This window comes from Psittacula echo (assembly GCF_963264785.1).
Source record: "Psittacula echo genome assembly, chromosome: 1".
Taxonomy (NCBI): domain Eukaryota; kingdom Metazoa; phylum Chordata; class Aves; order Psittaciformes; family Psittacidae; genus Psittacula; species Psittacula echo.
In genome coordinates this window covers 121549141-121569271 of record NC_137735.1, presented here as the reverse complement: position 1 = coordinate 121569271, position 20131 = coordinate 121549141, and the positions used below count along the sequence as shown (strand labels likewise).

The following is a 20131-nucleotide window of genomic DNA, read 5'->3' as shown; positions in this document are numbered from 1 at the left end:
AATTATTTGTATGTTGGTATGAACAGACTCAAGAAAAATGCATTTCTTTTTAGCAGTTCCACAGAAAGTAATCCTCTGAAACTCTTTTACAATACTAAGAAAAACAAACAAATTTTGCATGCATCTATTTCCATAGTTATTTGTCATTGTTTCTCCTATAAATAAACCAAAACAACAGGAGTGAGCTGATTATGAGTCCCTAAAGGTATTAACACGTTAAAGTGTGCAAGCTCGTGTTATGTCACACCATTAATCTTTTAAAATGTCATCTCCTCTGACTTTTACATGATGTGTTTATAAAATGTTCTGATAAAGAATAAACATATCAGCAATTTAATTCCTTTACTCTTAAAGGCTTTGGAGCGAGTTGCAGTTGGCCAAATGGTAAGTAATATTGTTTATTTTAGCCATTCTAAGATAAAATGTGTTTTTCCTCCTGGAACGCTCTTAATCCCTGGCCTTTTATTGAACTTCTGCATTTCTGGAATATAAAAGACTAGCATATACTACATCGAATCCTGATAGATAGCATGTGTCATTGTGAAATCGCATCTCAATTGCTGTGATTGTACTTAGTGAATCTGTTTTCTTTTGGCAAATAAGAGTTTAGAGAAAAAGCACAGCTTAAAACTTAAGGCATTAAACTACCCTTCCTACCTTCTTTCACTCTCTTTCAGCTCAGACATAAATTCACTATAAATGTCCTTCTGATATCCCTGGTTTGGATCACTCTGTCCCAGTGTTTTATCAACTAATGTAAAAATAGAAATTGTTATGACAAAAGCTTGAACCCATTAGAAACATCATCATTCTCATTTTTAATCCTTGTATGTTTTTTCCCAGTGAATACCTTGAATTATTGTTGTGCAAGTTATCCTTTTGGGGGTGGTGGACACCAGCAGTGCAGATATTTAAAAGCCAGGGCTGAGAGACCTCTTCTTTCCATATGTAAGCCCACTGACCCTAGTAAATGCACTTCACTGTGAATTTTTAATGGGCAAGCATTAACTGGTTTTATACAAATAGATCTCTCATACACAAAGATATTTAGTTTCCAGTGTAATCTCTTTTTTATGAGCATTGTACTTTCTGCATGGTTCAGACTACAGTGTATGGTGGTTCATCTAGGAGTTTACTCCTTTTGTCTTTAAAACAGCTTAGGTAAATTGTTATTTTCATTTTGCATAGTAGAATTTCGATCATGATCAGTACCTTTTCCCTCTGCCAACCTTTGAACTTTTACTTCAGAGTTTCAGGTTTTTTCTTGCATTCATGTTTTTGTTAGAATCTGACCCAAAACATAGTTTTAACTGGATGCAAGAACATTAGTAAATTATCCTCTTCAACCTTTTATGACTGATTATAAAGAATACAAGCCAGGGAAGTCAATACTGTTTTGTTACTGTGATCTTAATTTCAGTGCCAGTTTTAAATCCTCGCTGTGGTAAAATTTTTTGCAGCTGCCTACAGAATCATTGTTTTATCGAGCTGTTCTTCAGGTTATTATAGAAGAAATTTATGGTGTCACTAAAAGGTAAGAAGCTCTAAATTAACAGAATACGAACCAAAGATCTGATTCTTTTTTACCTCTATTATGTAGAGAAAGTATTTATTAGAAAGCTGAAGAGTGTAAGAACCAGTCTTAGAAGACTGTATATACATTGTGTTAGTAATATGCAGAATTGTTTCGTTCATCCTAAATCCGTAGCACAAATGTATTGCCCTTCTTTTAGCCATCTCTGAATTAGGTCCTCTTTCGTAATGGACATGTGAGTAAAAATTCACCAGAGAACTGACAGTAAATTCACTAAAAAGTCAATACAATCCTGGGCTACCCTTTTATGCAGAGGTTTTGGCAACTTTAATAATTCAGAAGACAAAAATGCATTTCCCTTAGTCCTGAGAAAAACTGCTTAAAGCTCAGTGGCCATCGTGGCTGTAGAGGGCTACTTACACTGTCTACACTGGCTAGTACTGTGCCCTTATAGGATGGGATTTGGAGAGCTGCTGCTGAGGGCCTGTCGTCTGAACTATACTCTTTTTCTGGAGTTGTAGTTAGATTAGATTTTATCTAATTCTGTGGAATGTATGCCCATTAGTACTTGGAGGACATTCAGAAGCACACCTTCCAGTTTAATTTAAATTGAAAATAACCTATTTTTCGGGCTTTGATCCTATTCCACAGTATGAATAAGGCATTAGAGGTGGGGAAAACCAGAAAATTCATTTCAGAATTATATTCCTGATCTGAAATAAGTGCTAATGCAGATACCCCCAAATCTTTTACTAAATGTAGAGCCAGACAGCTTACCTTTCAGAAGGTCAAGGTCCTGAAAGAAGAAATGCTTGTTAATTTTAAAATTATGTAAAATATCATACATAAAATCATGGCTACTAAACTGCAGTGAAAAGAAGTGTGAGGTAGATCATAATATGTTTCATTTGTTAAAGGAAGTATAACTTGGAAGAAGTAATTAAAATTATACTTTTGAAATAAAAGCAGTGACTACCTTGGGAAGACTCTCCCAGCTTTATTACTGAGCATAATGTTATATGGTGTAGAATATCCCTATGGTCCATTCAGGTCAGCTGTCCCGGCCATGTCCCCCCACATTTCTTGTGCACCCCCAGCCTACTTCCTGGGGGCAGAGGGAAAACCAGAGAAGTGTTTGATGCTGTGCAATCACTATTTGGCAGTAGCTGAAATATCGGTGTGTTACCAGTGCTGTTTTAGTCACAAATCCAACAGCACTATATGGGCTGTTGTGAAGTTAGCTCCATCCCAGACAGACCCAGTCAGCTTCTTTCTACCTAATCACAGTAGCTTGTGATTAGGAGGCATAAGCATATTCATAAACATAAATATAATGCATAAACAACATAATCATGAATTGATTTTCAGACTGCATCAGCCCAAATGTTTAGGTGCATCTGGATATTAAATATGACCACAGAAATTATTCTCAATGAGTGAGAGTCATTGCCAGCTAAGCAGCATTAGAAATACCGCTGAATGAAGTCTTTCTGTAGGCCTCTTTAAATAAGGAGAAAGGCAGTTTACTAAGAATAAAGAGGACAAAAAAGTTTTGAACTAAGATTTTTCTACTCAGTTTTTCACTGGGGGGAGGGGAGTGTATTTATTCCTAAGTAATTAGGTAGCTGAAAATTCTGTAGCTGAAAATTTAACTCCTGCACTGCATAGCTGGAAGAGGAATTACATTAGGACACAGACAAGAAAGAGAATTCAGACTAACAAAAACTTTGTGTGTTGTTTCTCAAAAATATTTTAAAAACAAAGAACAAATGTAAGTGTCCTGTTAGGATAAGGTCTTCCTTATTTATTTATTTATTTATTTATTAGTTTTCGTGCATTTTTTTAGTGTGCTTTCTGAAACAACCCTTATTTTTGGCTTCTTTCAAAAGCAGGCCATTGAGTTGTAAACAGGATAAAATTTTGGCATCATTTACCAAAATAATAATTGCAAGGGTAAGAACACAAGGTAACAAGCAGAAGTGAAATTATTCTCCAATTTAGCATTTGGTCTTTCCAGTGGATAATGGTAAATAAATGTCAGCATCATGATAGTAAATTACGAAAGTATTATAGTAGTATGAAAGGAAATACATGTCAGCAAAAATAAGAATTTTGTAATTCATGTAGGGAAATAAAAATATGAGGTGGGAAATTAAATGCAACTTTCAACTAGCTAATAATAACTATACTATAGCTATACTACAATTGCACAGTTGCTGTATTTAGAAATTTCTTCAAGTACTAGATAGCTTGTTTTGCTTTAAGTAGTAGGGATAAAAGAAAAATTGTTACTACCTTGGCAGTAGTAGCCATCCAACTGACTTATTTCTCCTGAATTAAAAATTAAGTTAAAAATGTGTCTGTATCTGTTATTGGATGTATAAAAGCCTGCATTTCAATGCTGTATTTGCAGTGATCGACATGTTGGAAAAACTTTCTCTAAATCATCTTCCTTCATAGATTATGTCAGAAAGTCTCTGAAAAAGCTGGAACTTGATGATTCAAAGGTGAGTCACTAAACGGAGACTGCATAAAATTCTTATATTCATATAAGTCAGCACCACAATGCAGTGTTTAAGCTGCTGAGTTGATTTCGTTTATATATTACTGTATAAATATAAAGTATTCTTTTTTTTATTAATAGTAATATAGCCAATCCATACTTATATATTAAAAAGAAACATATCAAAGTTGGGTATTTTTAATGTTGGGTTTGTTGGTTTTTTTAATAGACTGTCATGTACAAATTTTTTAAAAGATTTTGTTTTCAAATTGATATATTCTAATGTCGTTATATACAACCAATCCTTTTTTATACATGGTGCTCATGATCGGATTTTTTTTAAGCCTTTCTGGTATTTCTGAAGTTAATCCTACAAGTCTCCTTTGAGGCAAAAAAAATTAATACATGCTCTATTTTATACCTGCTGTCATTTAGAGGTAAATATACTTTTCAGATGCCAAGTGAAGGAGACATGAAGAACTTCTTGCCTGTGCTATTACTATACATCCTGATAAAAGTAATTCTTATACCCTTTTAAATCCAGCTGAAATACTATTCTGTACAAGCATATTGCTTTTGTGTCTGTACTTAAGTTTAAACTGAACGTGATCCAAAAAAAGATGAATAATGAATCACATAGTAAACACTTCGACCCCTTTTTATTTTCATTTTTTCTGCAGCAATATTTTCTTGAACCCTTTGGACACTTTGAAACTGAAAAAAGGAATGTTATAGCAAGATAGGCAATTCCATCCATGCAGTATGTTTCTCTTACAATTTAGTTCCCTAAGTATTTCCAATTTACTTTACCCTTTAGACAGTCTCCTTAAGTAGATCTCCTTTGAAGATCCTTGAAGACCCAATACTATTTTTTCCTTAGATTAATAGATGTTAAGGATAAATACCAAGATTTTTAAAAGCTTTCCTAGATAAAGAAGTACAAATCTGAGATTTAAACTTATATTTTAAATATTTTGTTATGTTCTTCTGTGTCTTAGTACTACAACTACTAAATTGGCCAACAGATGGCAACATCACATCAGGCATGGAATATGACTGTGTGAAGATCACAACATTGTGACAACAAGTTGTGCAATAGAGACACTAGAGAGTATTAGATTATTAACAAATTTAGTACAAGTCAAAGAAAAAATAGTAGTGGCAAGTATGTAAATTATTTAAGGTAAATGTTGTTGTCATCTTTGGTAAAGCGATGCTTAAAGTCTGTAGTCAAAAATGCCAGATCACTTAAAATTTTCCAGGCACATCAAACCGTGAACTAGGGGGAAAATGCAAAACCAAATAAGTAAGTAAATGCAAATGACATCATGCTTACAACGTTTAGAAAAATACTTATGCCTGATGTTTACTGGCTTTTAAAAAGATTATATTTAATTCTGCTTGCAAATTGAGTTACCTCTTTCCTTTTCTGTATAAACAGGACTAACATCATGCATTTACTCCAGCTGACAGTAAAATGGTGTCTTCCTCAGTATGCATACGATCGCCCAAAAGCTATAGTCGACTGTGCAATGATCAGTTTACTCAATCATTGATTAAACTCTGCTGGTAGAGAGCTATAAATTCTTTTCTTTAAAGCCAGTAAGCATTGAAACTTTGCCTCAACATGTCTGATTTTAGACATGCTGCCTTTTGCTAGAAAGGGTCTGGACAAATGCAAATTGCCCTTAGAGAAAGACGTCTGTCAACACTACTTCAAGCTGCACATGTTTGTGTGCTTGCTAAAGACCTGATTCAAGTAAATCCTCATTTTTACTTATATTTCTCCTCATTTTTGTGTACATCTGGCTGCATACTGAAGGCTGAATTTTATGCTGATGTAAACAATATTATTTTTTATTTCCCAGCTATGCTGAAATCTGCAGCAGCACAAAACCAGTGCTATTTTGATACTATTGAGAGGAAAGTTGTTACTGCTCCCTCAACAGTGGTTCTGACACTGCAGTTTTCATTTTCCAGCACTATATCTACACAATATTGGAGAATGCGTTAAATTCCTCTCTTCAGAAAAAAAATACTTACATGGCTAAAAATGTGATGAAGCCTAAACATTTGCTCTCATCGACAACAAAAATCAAAGACGAATTCATGCAGAATTTGTTTTCTAGCTCTGTTGTTAAAAATTAACAAAAAAGCAGCTGCACTGCATAGACCAAATGTCTACTTTGTCTCCAGCAATGGCCAAAAACCAATGCCTTGGGAAGAATATAAGACAAGAGTAAGTGTATATGAAGGATACTTCCAGAATTTTTTGTATTACACTATGTAATACAAGCAGAGAACAATGAGGAAATATTATTTGCATTTGAGTCTCTGTTTTACATGTTGAAAAATCATTTTCTAAAAACCAGAAGTCAGAAAACTGTGTCTCAGGTCTTTTACTATGCTTGTCAGAAAATTGAAGTGAGTTTAATCTCTGCATGATAATAAATGTACTGGGAAGTAGAGGGGCAACAGCACTAAGTTTCTAGGAGTCACTGCCAGGGTTGGTTTGGTAGCTTGGCGTGTATGGTAAAGTCATGGGCGTTTTTGATCACTGTGGCTGAATCTAGACTGTTGAGACATAAACATCCTTCCAAACTCATGGTTCATGAACATCACAGCTTCTTCCTTTTTATACACTAATGCCTCTGTTCTGATCAAGAGGTAGCCCTGGTGCAATCCAGTCATTTTCCAGTAAAGATATGTTCTTTAATCCTGCTGATTCTTCATATGAACAAGCTTCTCCACCTCTCTCACTTGTGAAATAGATGTGAAGATCTTTCTTTGCTTATTTGAAGTAAGACCCAGACCCTTTATGAAAAGGTTATCAATCGCAAGTGAGTTAGAGTGAGATAAAATAGTAAAATAGTTTTTCTACAAAAAAAACCCTAGCATTTTTCAGTCACCTAGAGCCATTCATTATTACAACTTACTGTTTAGGGACTGACGTTTCTCATTACTTTAGCCAAAATAATTTCCTCTATTGTGTTTGTTTTCAGTGTGGAAGAGTCTGTCAAGTCCAGATGAAACACTAAGATACAAATGAACTATTTTTTCTGCTTTTTGGTGCAGGGCCATCCCTCTCACATATCTCTCCACCTCAGTAGTAAAGCTGAGACATACACCATGACTACTGAATGTCTGACAAAATACTCACAGTTTGTGAGGGCAGAGAGAGGTCTTTTAGTATGAGCTTGATGCTTCACAGGTGTAGCTATATTGCTTCTAGCTTCAGAACAAATGGAATTTCTCTGTGGGCCATGAATTCCTGAACAGGGCTTCAGTAATTGGTCTGGATACACACTGAGACAGTATTTTATTCCTGGTTGTTTATTTTGTCATAGTTCATTCTGTTGCTATACACTCCATGTTGTCCGGGAAGAATGTTCAGTGTCACATCGATATGGGAGAATCTATAAGTAAAATTTCTTTTCCTTTTCATTTACTGTTTCACCTGATTTAACATGAATGTGGGACTTTCACATCCCTGCGCCTTCTCCTAGGGGAGCTGGCCACTCTTACACTTGCGTTGATTTTTTCAATCAGCAAGAGCAATTGCTCCTTCCTCTTCAGCAGAACATGTTTCAGGTGTTTGGCTTAAGTGCTACAAATGGTATTGCCACAGCAAAAAGTGCTTGTATGAGTATTTATGTATTTCTAAAGCATTTGAAGGGGGAAAAAAAAAAACCCGACAAAAAAACCCCAAAACTTTCTTAAGTTTCTTGTACTTGGGTAGATTAGCAAAAGGTCTTTTACAGGGCCTGGTTTTAAGGTGATTAAGCTGCTTACAAGGCTAAGGCATGGTTGTATGTCTGGGAGACTTAGTGATCTATGACCCAACTAGGATCCATTTCTGCTAGTAAGTGAGCCTCAGTGGGTGGAGCTGTTTAACAAAGAGAAGCTGGCCAGGATTCATGCAAAGTGCAATCTGGAAGTAAGGAGAGAATTCTATTTAATGCCATGTCTGATTGCAGGAAGATAAACAGGGGTGGAAACACTCCTGACACATCCACAAAGAAAAGTTATTAGGCACTTTGATTTCATCTCCTGCTATATTTGTACTATAGTTACTGCTATGGGATACTACCATATAAGATGGTTACTTTGTCTTGGTCAAAATGCTTCACAAATCACTTAGCCCTTTGAGATGTAGACAAATGCTAAAGAGATACAATAGTAATTTCAGAGGTAGGGTCACCTTAGCTTTCACACACAAAAAGAAGTTTATGTGCCTGTCAGCAAGTGGTTTTTTGCAGATTTACTTGGTTTTGCTCAACCAAGCTTCCAAGTCTGCTGTGACTGGTGTATTTTAGTTTTGAACAGTGTGGTGTCTGCACATAACTTGAAGTTGCTGGGGCTTTTCCCCAGGAAAAAATCAATGATTTGTCACGTGCCCCATCTAACAACCTGAGATAAGACCTGCAACAAGAAACAGATGCTCAGTTTCCACCATCCCTGTTTGCTCTAACCCTGACCAGACTTCTTACAAATATGCTGCCCATGTGTTTTTTCCTGATCTGTGCTTCAGGTAGAGCATCCCAAAAAGGCACAGCTGTCAGGTCTCAACTGGCTGTTTGGTGAAGGGCACTTTCCATGAGGCATTCTACCGATCACAGTAGTATTTACATTAATAGCATTAATAGCATAGTAGGAGAAACTCACATCCTGTAAAAAACTCATTTATCGTCTTAAGTAATTTAAACAGCTTTGATATTTGATACCTTATGCGTATCAATGTTAGACTCAAAATATTTCAAATCGTTGATGTAGCTATGTAGCTATGTAGCTAAATTTTTATGTCATATCATCCTGTATATTCTGGAAAGAATTTAGAACTATATTTAGTTGAATAAGCTTGTCAGTGCTTTCTTTCTCTGCAATAACCAAAACTTCTAGGTTTGTTTATAAATAAAAATTAATTTTATATAATTTTGTCTGACTTTTATAAGAATCTCTGAAAATATTGCATATCATTAGTTTATAAAGAAATCCTTTTCCTATATTAGTTATACTTGCATTTTAAGATAATTAAATAAATCCACAGATATCTAATATGCGTTGGGCTTACTAGTTCAGCTATACTAAAACTCCTAAATTGCTTCCTTTCACTACATTGACTTCGTGATTTTGCAAACTCCAGGCTATTTAGTTTTGAGTGATAAAACTGGTAAATAATACTGAAATCAGAACTTGTATGAAAATGTAGTTTCTTTTTCACTAATTATTTTGGTTTTTTGTTGGTTTTTTTTTTTTTTTTTTTTTTTTTTTGACATTTTTTTTCCCCTTAAGTCTTGGGAAACTTTTTATATACTTAGTGTAAATAGTTGCTATATGTTTCATTGCTGGGCCAAAGCCAATTGTATAAGGTTCAACACATCTCAGTGCCAGGTCCTGCACTTGGGTCACAACAACCCCATGGAGTGCTCCAGGCTTGGGGAAGAGTGGCTGGAAAGCTGCCTGGTGGAAAAGGACCTGGGGGTGTTGGTTGACAGCTGAACATGAGCCAGCTTGTGCCCCAGGTGACCAAGACGGCCAAGAGCATCCTGGCTTGTATCAGAAATAGTATGGCCACCAAGACTAGCAAAGTGCCTGTCCCTTTGTACTCAGCACTGGTGTGGTCTCACCTGGAATCCTGTGTTCAGTGCTGGGCCCCTCACTACAAGAAAGACATTGAGGTGCTGGAGCAGGTCCAGAGAAGGCAACAAAGCTGATGAAGGGTCTGGAACACAAGTCTTATGAGGAATGGCTGAGGGAACTGGGGGTGTTTAGTCTGGAGTAAAAGAGGCTCAGGGGGGACCTTACCGCTCTCTACAACTACCTGAAAGGAGGTTTCAGTGAGGTGGGGATTGGTCTCTTCTCCCAGGTGACAAGTGACAGGACAAGAGGAAACGGCCTCAAGTTGCACAAGGGGAGGTTTAGATTCGATAACTGGGAAATATTTCTTCACCAAAAGGATTGTTAAGCGCTGGAACAGGCTGCCCAGGGAAGTGGTGGAATCACCATCCATGGAGGTATTTAAAAAACATGTAGATGTGGCACTTCAGGACATGGTTTAGTGGTGGACTTGGTAGTGTTAGGTTAATGGTTGGTCTGGATGATCTTAAAGGTCTTTTGCAAGCTAAACAATTCTATGATTCTGTGATGCTATGTAGCAGTAGTGGGTTTTTTTTAAAACAGTGATACTTTTTAAGAAAATGCAAAAGCATTGATATGTGGCTTTTTGCTTTTATTTTGATGATCCAAATGCCTACAAATAGCAGTAGCATACATGTAAAGCCTGAAAACTATGTAGCTGAGTGGAATGATCTCAGTGCTGTAACTGTCAAGTGAAAAAACAGTCACAGGTCCAAGGTTTTTATGACAAAATAAATTATTCTGTTGATTTTTTTTTCTTATAAAACAAGGATCTGTTAATTTTAAAAATAACTGTGTTTACACTTGAAGCATATTAAAGATTTCAGTGATTTATTACTGGTTTAGAATTGCAGTTTTAGTGCATGTTTCCTTTTTATAGTTGCTCAGATGGCAGAGTGAAAATGTATTAAAGAGATGTCTTCTCTTATTTTAAGATTAGGCAGTTATTCGTGTTAGCGAAATCTTATTTAAGATATTTGGCTTATTATATTTAATGTATTCAGCAATTTATGCTGTGCTTGCTTTCATTTATTTATATGATATTAGTGCTTTTTCTAAAATCAATAGAAAAATAGTTCAAGTTTGCTTTATTCAGATTCCTATAATGTTAGGTGGAAACACTAGCTAAAGCTCTGCAAAGCCAAGAATTTGAAGAGAGTACGTTCAAAGACTACGGCTAGGAGACTCAGATGTCCTGATTCCGTAAATGCTTTGTGAAAATGCATAAGTGGTAAATTATTGCAGATAATTTCACAGTCAGTGGCTGGGAAAATATTTGGAAACACCTCCCGAGTCTCTTGGAATCTATCCCTAAGATCATTTTTTCCCCCTCTTCAGACCAAACCAGAAGCCATCTGACAAGCCTTTACAAACTTTGTAGTCTGTCTGAGGACCATGCAAGTGAAGGCCTGTCCCCCATCTTGGCTCTTAGTCCTACCTGTGTCATGACCTGTCCTGCCTTTAGTCCCTAATCATGTTCTACTCATGTAATGGTGAGTAGGCTTTAAGGCTATTCCTTTCTCTTTCCACATACATGCTTCTCATATGATACCATTTTCAATTTATCACATATATTTCCTAGTTTGGTCCTACACCAGCTGTGCTTCAGATGTTCAAATATTCTTCTGATTCATTGAACACAACTATGTCAAAATATGTTAAACAGAATGTTCTGCATGTTTTTTGTAATTTTAACCCGTATAATTAAGAAACACTGCTCTGTACACATCATTGGCAAGCAATGTTGTAATTAAATGAGCAGGTGAGCCTGGGACAAGATAAAGGCTGTCCTTATGTAGCTTGTCAGGATAAGTTGCATTACAGTTTTTCAAAAGCTGCACTTTTTTAAAATTAGGTGTTTGGGCAGTTCCATCCTTCCTAGAAAATGTTTAGTAAGGCTTCCATGGCCATGTGAGAACATTCTGAACTAATAGGCTGATCTTTACTTCATTCCTTACAGGCATGTTTAAGTTTTTGCAGGCAAAAGTAGTTTTCCATATGGATTTCTGCTTTACTGACCTTGCAAGATTTTGACCTAAAGAGTTTGGTATTAGTTAAACCTATCCTAAAGGATTAGTTGAGTGAAGAATTTCTAAGCTTACTTTTCAGCACTGATACGAACTCTTTAACCAAATGAATTTATTTTACTTCCTAAATTCAAGTGGCTGAATATGTTGTTCATTTCTCATCTGAAAATTGAGTCTTAACTACAGAACTACTACTGGCAAATTCGTAATTTAAGTTTTAGTGTGATGTACTATTTGCGATACCAATAGGCTTAACCAGTTTTGTTGTCAAATAGATTCCTTGGAAGAATGCTTAGTGCCTCCACAATATTTTCTGAGAACTTTGTGGGGTTTGTGATGGTCTTTTTTTTTTAATTTCTGTCAGCTACATTGCATTGAAAGAAGCTGCTTTCTTAGAAGTGAAATATTATTAAAGTTGTTGCTATATTATTATATTAGTTGTTGCTAAATATTAGTTTGATATATATTTATTATATATTTATTATAATATATTTATTACATATTTATTATGATATAATTATATTAGTTGTTGCTAAATATTATTAAAACTGTTGCTACTGTGAAAAGAGTGTGACTGAGGAACTGTCAGTAATGGAATTGTATAATACATTAAGACGTGAACTAACCTGAATATATACAACTATACAGGAAACTAAAAAGGAAAATTTTTGCAGAAACTGGAAAAGAGAGGACTTTCAATCTAAGAGTTCTTGCAATCTTAATGTCTGCCCCACACCAAATTCAGTGTTGATATCTTTAAATGACAGTGAATACCTCAAACTGGCTGACCTTTGCTAAGATTACTTCTAATTTTGATGTTTTTTATTGTGTACAGCCATAGGACAAACATGGAGTCAAAGCCAAAATAATACTCTCCACTTTCCCATGCATTCTAACATGGCAATTAACTGAGTCTAAACAGTCAAAAAATGAAGGCGCTAAATGAATTTACATACTCAATGCATTTTACAGTTGTTGAAGAGCTGACTTTCTCTACTGTTTTCTTGGACAGAAGGAACTTAAGCTCACAGATTTCGTAGTTCATTAGTTTGCTTAATACTGAATGAAAGCTCAGGTAACACTTGTATTCAGCTTATAAAATGTATGTGCATAATGCTGTTTTCAAGTATAATTGTTTTTTGAACAGACAAAATACTATCCCAGTTGTGGTAGCATAACATTTTAGTCTGACAAGGAATCTTAAGAGACGTGACTTTTATTTCAATTAGATATAAATAATATAGATTGCATTCATTTGAAATGCATTTTAGACAAAGTTTTAAATAAAATTGTTTCTCAGTAATTTCGTTATCTGTTTTACATTATTTTACACTATTTTACATTACATTATGCTATTTTTAACTATCTTTGTCATGGGAAAATTGAAAAAAGTTGCTGTATGGTATGCTTTCCCAATGTTTCAAGCTGATTTAAGATACTGCTTTGCTAAAAGTGTTGCCTGACTGGTTTCTTATACTCTTGCTAGTGTTCATGATAATGCTGGTACAAGAAGAGAGAGGAAATGGAAATGTGCAGTCAATGCAGGGGAAAGCAGTCTCTCTGAGGCAGCAAAGATGAATTGCATCTGTTTAAACAGACTGGAACAGCATCCTTTTTAGGCTGTCTTCCCTCTGTAGGGCATGTGCAGTGTCAGACAGTAAACCAGACTTTCATTCAGTCAAAATACTCAGTCTAGGGAGATGCACAACTCTGAAAGAATACTCTCTGGAAAAACGTTAAGTGTGGTATCACTATTTGTCACATACCTTGTGTATGAATATTTTCTTTTTAGCCCATGCTCAATCATGGGCTTAATGGTTGTGGGATTGCAGTCTAACCTGTGTATGCTCAGGCATGTGGTACCTACCATGCTCCCAGGGCTCTGTTCACAGTCTCCTAGTGGTCAGAAAAGATGGATCTGGCCTATGGTATAGTTTTAGTGCCACCACCAGTATATGGTATAGTTGTAGCTAGGTCAGTGGAGACCTTGCTGCTCACTAATTCTTTTGCATGGCCAACTTCAGTGTCTAAATGGGGCTTGCTTTGCATGTGTAAGTACAATTCTGTTCCTGAAAGTACAAACAATAATTTACTCCTACTTTGCCTTGAAAAGACAGCTGAAGATTATGTTGGGAACCTTTTCAAAGCTGAAACCAGGTGACAAGCTGTTGCAGTTTCAGACAAAGCCAGTGTTATCTGGGGTTTAGTGTTCTTCCAGTAAACTGACCATATAATATAGCTAGCTACCAGTTACCCTTTTCATACTTTTTTTCTGTCAATGCTTTTTGGTGGGTGCTTTCTCTCTTTTCCTGTTGGGCTGTTTCACTGAATTGGTTCACTCACCAAACTTTTAACTGAGGCATAGTTTGTAATAGTACCCAATCTATCTGTACCTAATCTAATAGTACCTAATCAATACACATCAGAATGTGTAGTAAGCAAGGTTGGAGTGGAAAAGCATTTGGGCTTAGTAGTTCAGTATGGCAACATCCAGGAGACATTTTTGACACAGCTTTTTATCTGGCAAATGTTTCACAGCTTGTTTTCTTTTAATTTGAATGCTTCATGTTAAAAAATGGAGAACATAAAGGAAACAAAAGCAGAAAGGTTTCATGGTAGCATTTTTACAATACAGAACTTTTTATTTTAATCCCAAATAGCCTGTAATTTCAAAAATCCATTATACTAAACCCATTTTAGTTCTCAGTTGAAATTAAAAGCTTATAGAGCAGAGGTTAAGTAAACTATTTTGTTTATCTCATGACTGATATGTTTTAGTTTGTTTGACTTTTTAGAGGAGGAGAGAAAAACAAATTAGATATTTACAGAGATTTGCTGAAAATGAAATACCAACAAGACCAAAGAAATCCTATTAGTCCACGTTAGTACTGTCAGAGCAGCTACTCAGCTTCACCTTCGTAGCTGGGAAAAAGTGCTTCATAAATGTAAAAAATATGGCTGAAAGACTACAAAAGTTTTTGTAACCATCCCCCTGTTTTAAGGCAGAGTTAGAATTTTGTGTCATTCCTGAAAAATATTGGTCAAACCTTAAAGTTTCATGTGATGGAGACTGACAACCTCAGTCCTTAATTAACCTCAAAGAGAGAAATTTTCTTCAAGTTTTTGGCTGAATTTTTTTTGCTGCAATGCGAGTCCATTAGGTCTTACCCTATTCACCGTAGACACAGTGAACAAACTGTTCCATGACTCTTGGTGATAGCCTTGTAAAAACTATTATTATGCCCACTTTCAATTTTCTCTTATTTAGCCAGATCAGTTCCAGTTCTCTCAGCCTTTCTTCATGGGTCATGTTTTCTAGATCTCTGATCTCTTTTCTCTCTGAGGGCTTTTTCAGTGTTTCTTTGAAATCTGATGCCCAAAAATGGATGCACTATTCCAGCTAGAGCTTTGCCACTGCCAAGCAGAGTTGAAGGATTACTTCCCGCACTTTACAGGCTGCTCTCTCATACGTGTTGCAGAATGGTGATTGGGGCTTTTTTCAGGAGCTCAGCTGTGACTTTCACTCAGCTTGTGAACTGCTGTATCTCCCAGACTGTCATTTGCTGTTCCTCATCCTGAACAGCTGATTATTTCTGCCTGAGTGTAGTCCCTTATGCTTTTCTGTACAGCGTTTCAAACTTCACTTCCAATCAGTGCTCAAATTTCTGAAAATTGTTTTAAGTTCCAGCAGTGCCTTCCTGTTGCATATTTGCAGATTTAGTTAATGTGGGTTTTGTTCATTTTTCTGAGTTCTTGATGGAAACACTGCATTTTGTAATGGACCTCCAGTCAGTAGGTCTTTTTAATTGTTCAAAGACTCATTAATAACTACTCTCTGGTTATGGTCATTCAAACAGATTTCATTCACATTATATTAATCCAAAACTTTTTTCTTAAATTTGCTAATGAAATGATGTGAAATGGTGTCCAAAATATCACTAAAATAAAAAAAAAAAAGTTGGGTTTTTGTTGTGTTGAATCCTTTAACCTTCCTTACAAGCAAAGGAGACTGACTTATGATTTACTCTGGACAAATTCATGTTGACTATAACTCATCTGCTTATCTTTCAGTGCTTTTAAATTCTTTATTTTTCAGGTTTTTTCAGTGTATTGAATTTGAGCTTACTGCTCTATAATAGAAGGCATACATCTGCTAGCCACCTGACATACCATCTTTGAGAACTTCTCAGTGACAATAAGTCATAAATAGTTTGAAGTGCCTTCATTCCCTTCTTTGTTGTCCTAGGATAAAGTTCATAATACATACCTGATTTGAAAACTTTTAATTCATAGAAATGTTCTCTATTTTTTTTTCTTATTTTATGCTGAGATTTTACTTCTTTGCAGCTGAATTAGCCACATGCTTTCAGATGACTCTTCTAATAAATGTGTGCAAAAATATATTAAATACTTCAGCTTCCCTAGTCTTTTGTTATAGAACCATAGAATCATTGAGAGTGGAAAAGACTTTTCAGATCACCATGTCCAACTGTAAATTTAAGAGTGCCAAGTTCATCATTAAACCATGTCCTTCAGTGCCACATATACATGTCTGTCATACCATTACTTTTCTGATGAGTTTTGGACTAGCTCTTTCCATAGCTGCGAGTAGCCACACTGCAAACTCCCAGTACTGAAGAAAAGCATCAGGCTCTTTCACTTCTGCTCTTTCCAGCAGCCTCCATCACCAGTAAGGCAGTAAACCTACTTCCCCTTCCTCTGACAGGTTACTAACTGTCTTGTTTAGCATCCAGGACTGTGGAGAGCAGAAGAGTAGATATCATGACTTTTAAAAACTGAAAGATGTTGTGATCTGGTTGCCCTGTAGAGAACAGGCTTCATGCCGGGCAGTTATGCTCATAGCTCTAGGTACCTCTGTGGTGCGCTCGCCACTAAGGGCTGAACTAAGGGAAGGGGTATTTGGGTTAGTCAAGTTCTTGAGCTGTCACATTCAGCTCCAAATTGTAGCATTTACAGTCATAGTGGCAGTGCTGGCAGTGTTGCAACAGGTGATTTGGAAAGAAAGAAAGGGAACTTGTAGTAATTCAAAGTAAATAGACGAAGTTTTATTTTAAAGATGGGTAACTTGAGGCATGTAGAAACAAAGTAATATTTCCAGATTCTGATAGTAGGTTTACTAATGTGAAATACCATCCAGGAGTCCTGACTGACACATGTTACTCTCACACCCAGAATCCGCTCAGCTATTTAAATAAATCTCTTCGGGATGGGGATGCAGAGGGGGTAAGATATATGGGAAAGGACATGAGAATCTTATCTCCACTTTACTGTATAATACTGATTTAAGAATGGCTAGAGCTTTCTGAATAATGAATGTATCTCAGTATTTCATGTCAGTGCAAAATGCTGTCTGAATAACAGTTGTTGTAAATGAGAACTGAGGAATTCCTATTGGAAAATTATTATAAGCCTTAGGGAAAGTGCTAATTTGAAAAACAAAACACAGATTTCATTTTGTAGTGAGACTTTCAATTAGGAAAAAATATTCAATTTTAAAGTTCTCTTGAGAAAGTAACCAGAATAACTCTGATATCTTTTTTTTGTTCTGTTTTGTTTTGTTTCAATCACTTGCAGCTCCCAGACAGCTGTATAATGGATTACTATGAAAAATACAAGCACAGAATGAATGAGCTCGAAGCATTTAATATGGTAAAAGTTATAGGATTAATACTATTACCTTGTATATTTGTGCTAGTCTAGAACAAAGCCCTGTTAAGTTTTATGTGGAGGTGGACTGTCTTACGCTGTGGTATGCAATCTTAAAAACAAAGCAGCTCCCTCTTCCAAACTCTGGAGCATATCCTAGTCCAAAACTATATTAGGTGTCAGTAAAATAATAAAGTGAACACATGGAAGATTCTTTCAAGAGGGACTATTACCCTGAAAAATGAAATGTCAGTTTCCTTTTAAACCTAGACTGGTCTCCATGCAGTTATTTCATAAAAAATCTTTTTATTAAAATTCATTATTTCCCTCTTTAAAATTGTTCTGCTTCATATAATGTCATTTTCTTGCTGGACAATGTCTCAAAACCAGCTAAATAACATAGTTTCCTGGCTTTACAGCATTCCATATATTTTTGATCTTTAATATAATCTGTTTTGAAGATGCCCATCCTAAAGGGAAAATTGGCAGGGTGGCATTTGTACAACAGAACCACTAGAAAATGATTGACCTTCCTGGAATTGTTCTGTGGAAGTGTAGCCATTTGGAAGTATGTTGTCTCTCATTCCCAAAATCATTATGGTATCTAATCTTTTTTTCAGTTGAAAGTTTTTCTGGCTCCCTGCATAGAAGTTTTGATACTTCTGGATCGTCTTTGCTACCTCAAGGAGCAGGTATTTTTGCATTATATTTTATGGTATCTAGAGGCTACATCAGTGAAATGAGACTATTTCAGCCAATTTATTACTCTGCAGACCAAAAGTCTCTGTTGCAGAATTATTATTCTCATCATATTTGCAAAAGTATAAGCATTCATTCCATTATGTATAAACATATGCCCAGCAGATGTTTTTATTTTCAGCAAAGCAGCAACATTAAAGTTTATGTTCTTTTAATTGTATGGTAATTACTAGTCAATAGACAGTAAAAAAGAAATTAATTAAATATGCAACAAATCTCATTTTATACAACATATTGAGATATTTAATAATTAAAAAGAATATTGGAAATGCTAAACAAACATTATACTGCAAATGCTAAAGCTTACAATTTAGAACATATAATTCAAGATATTTTGAATTAGGTCCAAAATATTTATGATTTCCATTTATTGTTTCTTAATTAAGATCAATGATGAAAGAGGGTGCACTTTTTCCAACTGTATGGGTCAACTGAGGTACATTTGACTAATGTACAGCCTGGATATATTTTACAAGTGTAGACCTGGGACATAATAAGGAAATGCTACTGCATTTACTCCGTAATGATTTATATTACAGTGTTTCTTCTAATACTAATTCTGAGTTTGGCCCGATTAACTCACAGGCAGCAGTCATACTTTCTGTGTGCCAGAAACATTTTCTGGACAAATAATAATTTGCTAGGAGGAAATGGTAGCATCTTCCAGCTTCTGCTCTGGGCCATGGTCAAAATACAATTTAAAAATAAAGTTTAAACCCATTCATATGAATAGCTCTGTTTTTCCACCATAAAACTTTGATTTTAACAGCTCCATTTTATCATAAGTAAAAACTCACTGTATTTTCTGCTACAGTGCACTTGGAATAACTGCATTGTGGTAAATATATGCTTTTATTCTAACTAGTATTTTGCAGAGAGAAAATTTGAAATATTTAAATAATGATGTATTTTCCCAACCAGTTCTAAATCACATAGAGATCTGCATGATTCTTAGATGGGAAATCAGACTTGCTGCATTTAGCGCTAATTTACCTTTTCTAAACGTAATATACATATTGATTTAATCTTGGACTGGTTGATTCACAAAATGTGTTTAGGAAGAAAATATAGAAATGATAAAAGCCATATGCAACAGGAAGACTGGATCCAGCTGGCCTGATTCATTTGAAAAGTCAGTTAATTTGCTTCAGTAGTAGAATGTGCTGCATAAAATGAGTATGACTTGGTCCTTAATTTTTTTTTGCCGTAGTTCAACCAAAAAAGAACTTAATTGGTGAAGGAGGTGGTAAGCTAACATTTGATAGTGCCAGAAATAATTTAGTGACTTGAAAATGTAGCCTGGTTTGGGTGTTCTTTTTTCACAACAAACTTCCTGTGATTTTCTTGTTAGATAAGTGCTTTTCCTGTTTCGCATCAAGGATTTATTTTTTCTTTTAATTTTTGTATTTCAAAATGTGGAGCTAATGCCATGCCTTAGCTTTTAAATCAAACACATTTTCATGTACTTCAACCATATATCATTTTACAGGAAAACATTGCCTGGTCTGGACTTGTGAAGTTATTTGATCCCGTGAAATCCCCCAGATGCTGTGCAGTTATTGCTCTGAAGAAACAGTCATGTTTTTAAGTGGAAGCAAAGTGCAGACAGTTTGAAATCTCTGAACTGATACTGCTCTTTCCTCATTTTATTCTGTTATTTTTAACTGATTCCTCAAGAAAAATGCTTTTCAGCTGCAAAAGGAAAAAGTGCAATGCCTCTTTGAATCATGAGAAATAAATATCTCCTTTATAAATACCTTTCCTTCCTTATGTCAGTTATTAAAGTGTTGCACATCTAGCTTTATTATAAAATTTATGACCCGTATTATGTGATTATTATTTTAAAGTATTTTTTTATGTTTCTTCTTTTTAAAGCATTATATTAAATATCAATACCCTTTCTCATGCTATTTCTAATCACAAGATCATACCTTCCTAATTTTTACCATGGGTTGGCACCAGAAATCTCAGAGTAGCCTCACCTTTCTCTTTTCTGAATTCAGA

At 35.4% G+C, this 20131-nt stretch overlaps 1 protein-coding gene across 6 annotated transcripts in view; it reads left to right on the top strand.

Moving 5' to 3' along the window:
* The window catches only part of METTL25 (methyltransferase like 25), a gene marked incomplete at its 5' end in the record, with an annotated part of 58473 nt that extends 38685 nt beyond the window's left edge, over positions 1–19788 (top strand). Inside the window, 6 exons of one of the 6 annotated variants that reach the window (XM_080637527.1) lie at positions 355–384; positions 1461–1534; positions 3948–4041; positions 17297–17371; positions 17989–18060; positions 19617–19788. In XM_080637527.1, coding sequence (XP_080493653.1) covers positions 355–384; positions 1461–1534; positions 3948–4041; positions 17297–17371; positions 17989–18060; positions 19617–19715 — 444 coding nt within the window. In that variant the 3' untranslated portion in view covers positions 19716–19788. Of the gene's footprint in view, positions 1–354; positions 385–1460; positions 1535–3947; positions 4042–5299; positions 5344–5478; positions 5615–17296; positions 17372–17988; positions 18061–19616 lie in introns of those variants that run through there. The other 5 variants (XR_013958736.1, XM_080637528.1, XM_080637529.1 and 2 more) reach the window with 5 other exon arrangements.
* Between the last annotated feature and the right edge of the window lie 343 nt (positions 19789–20131).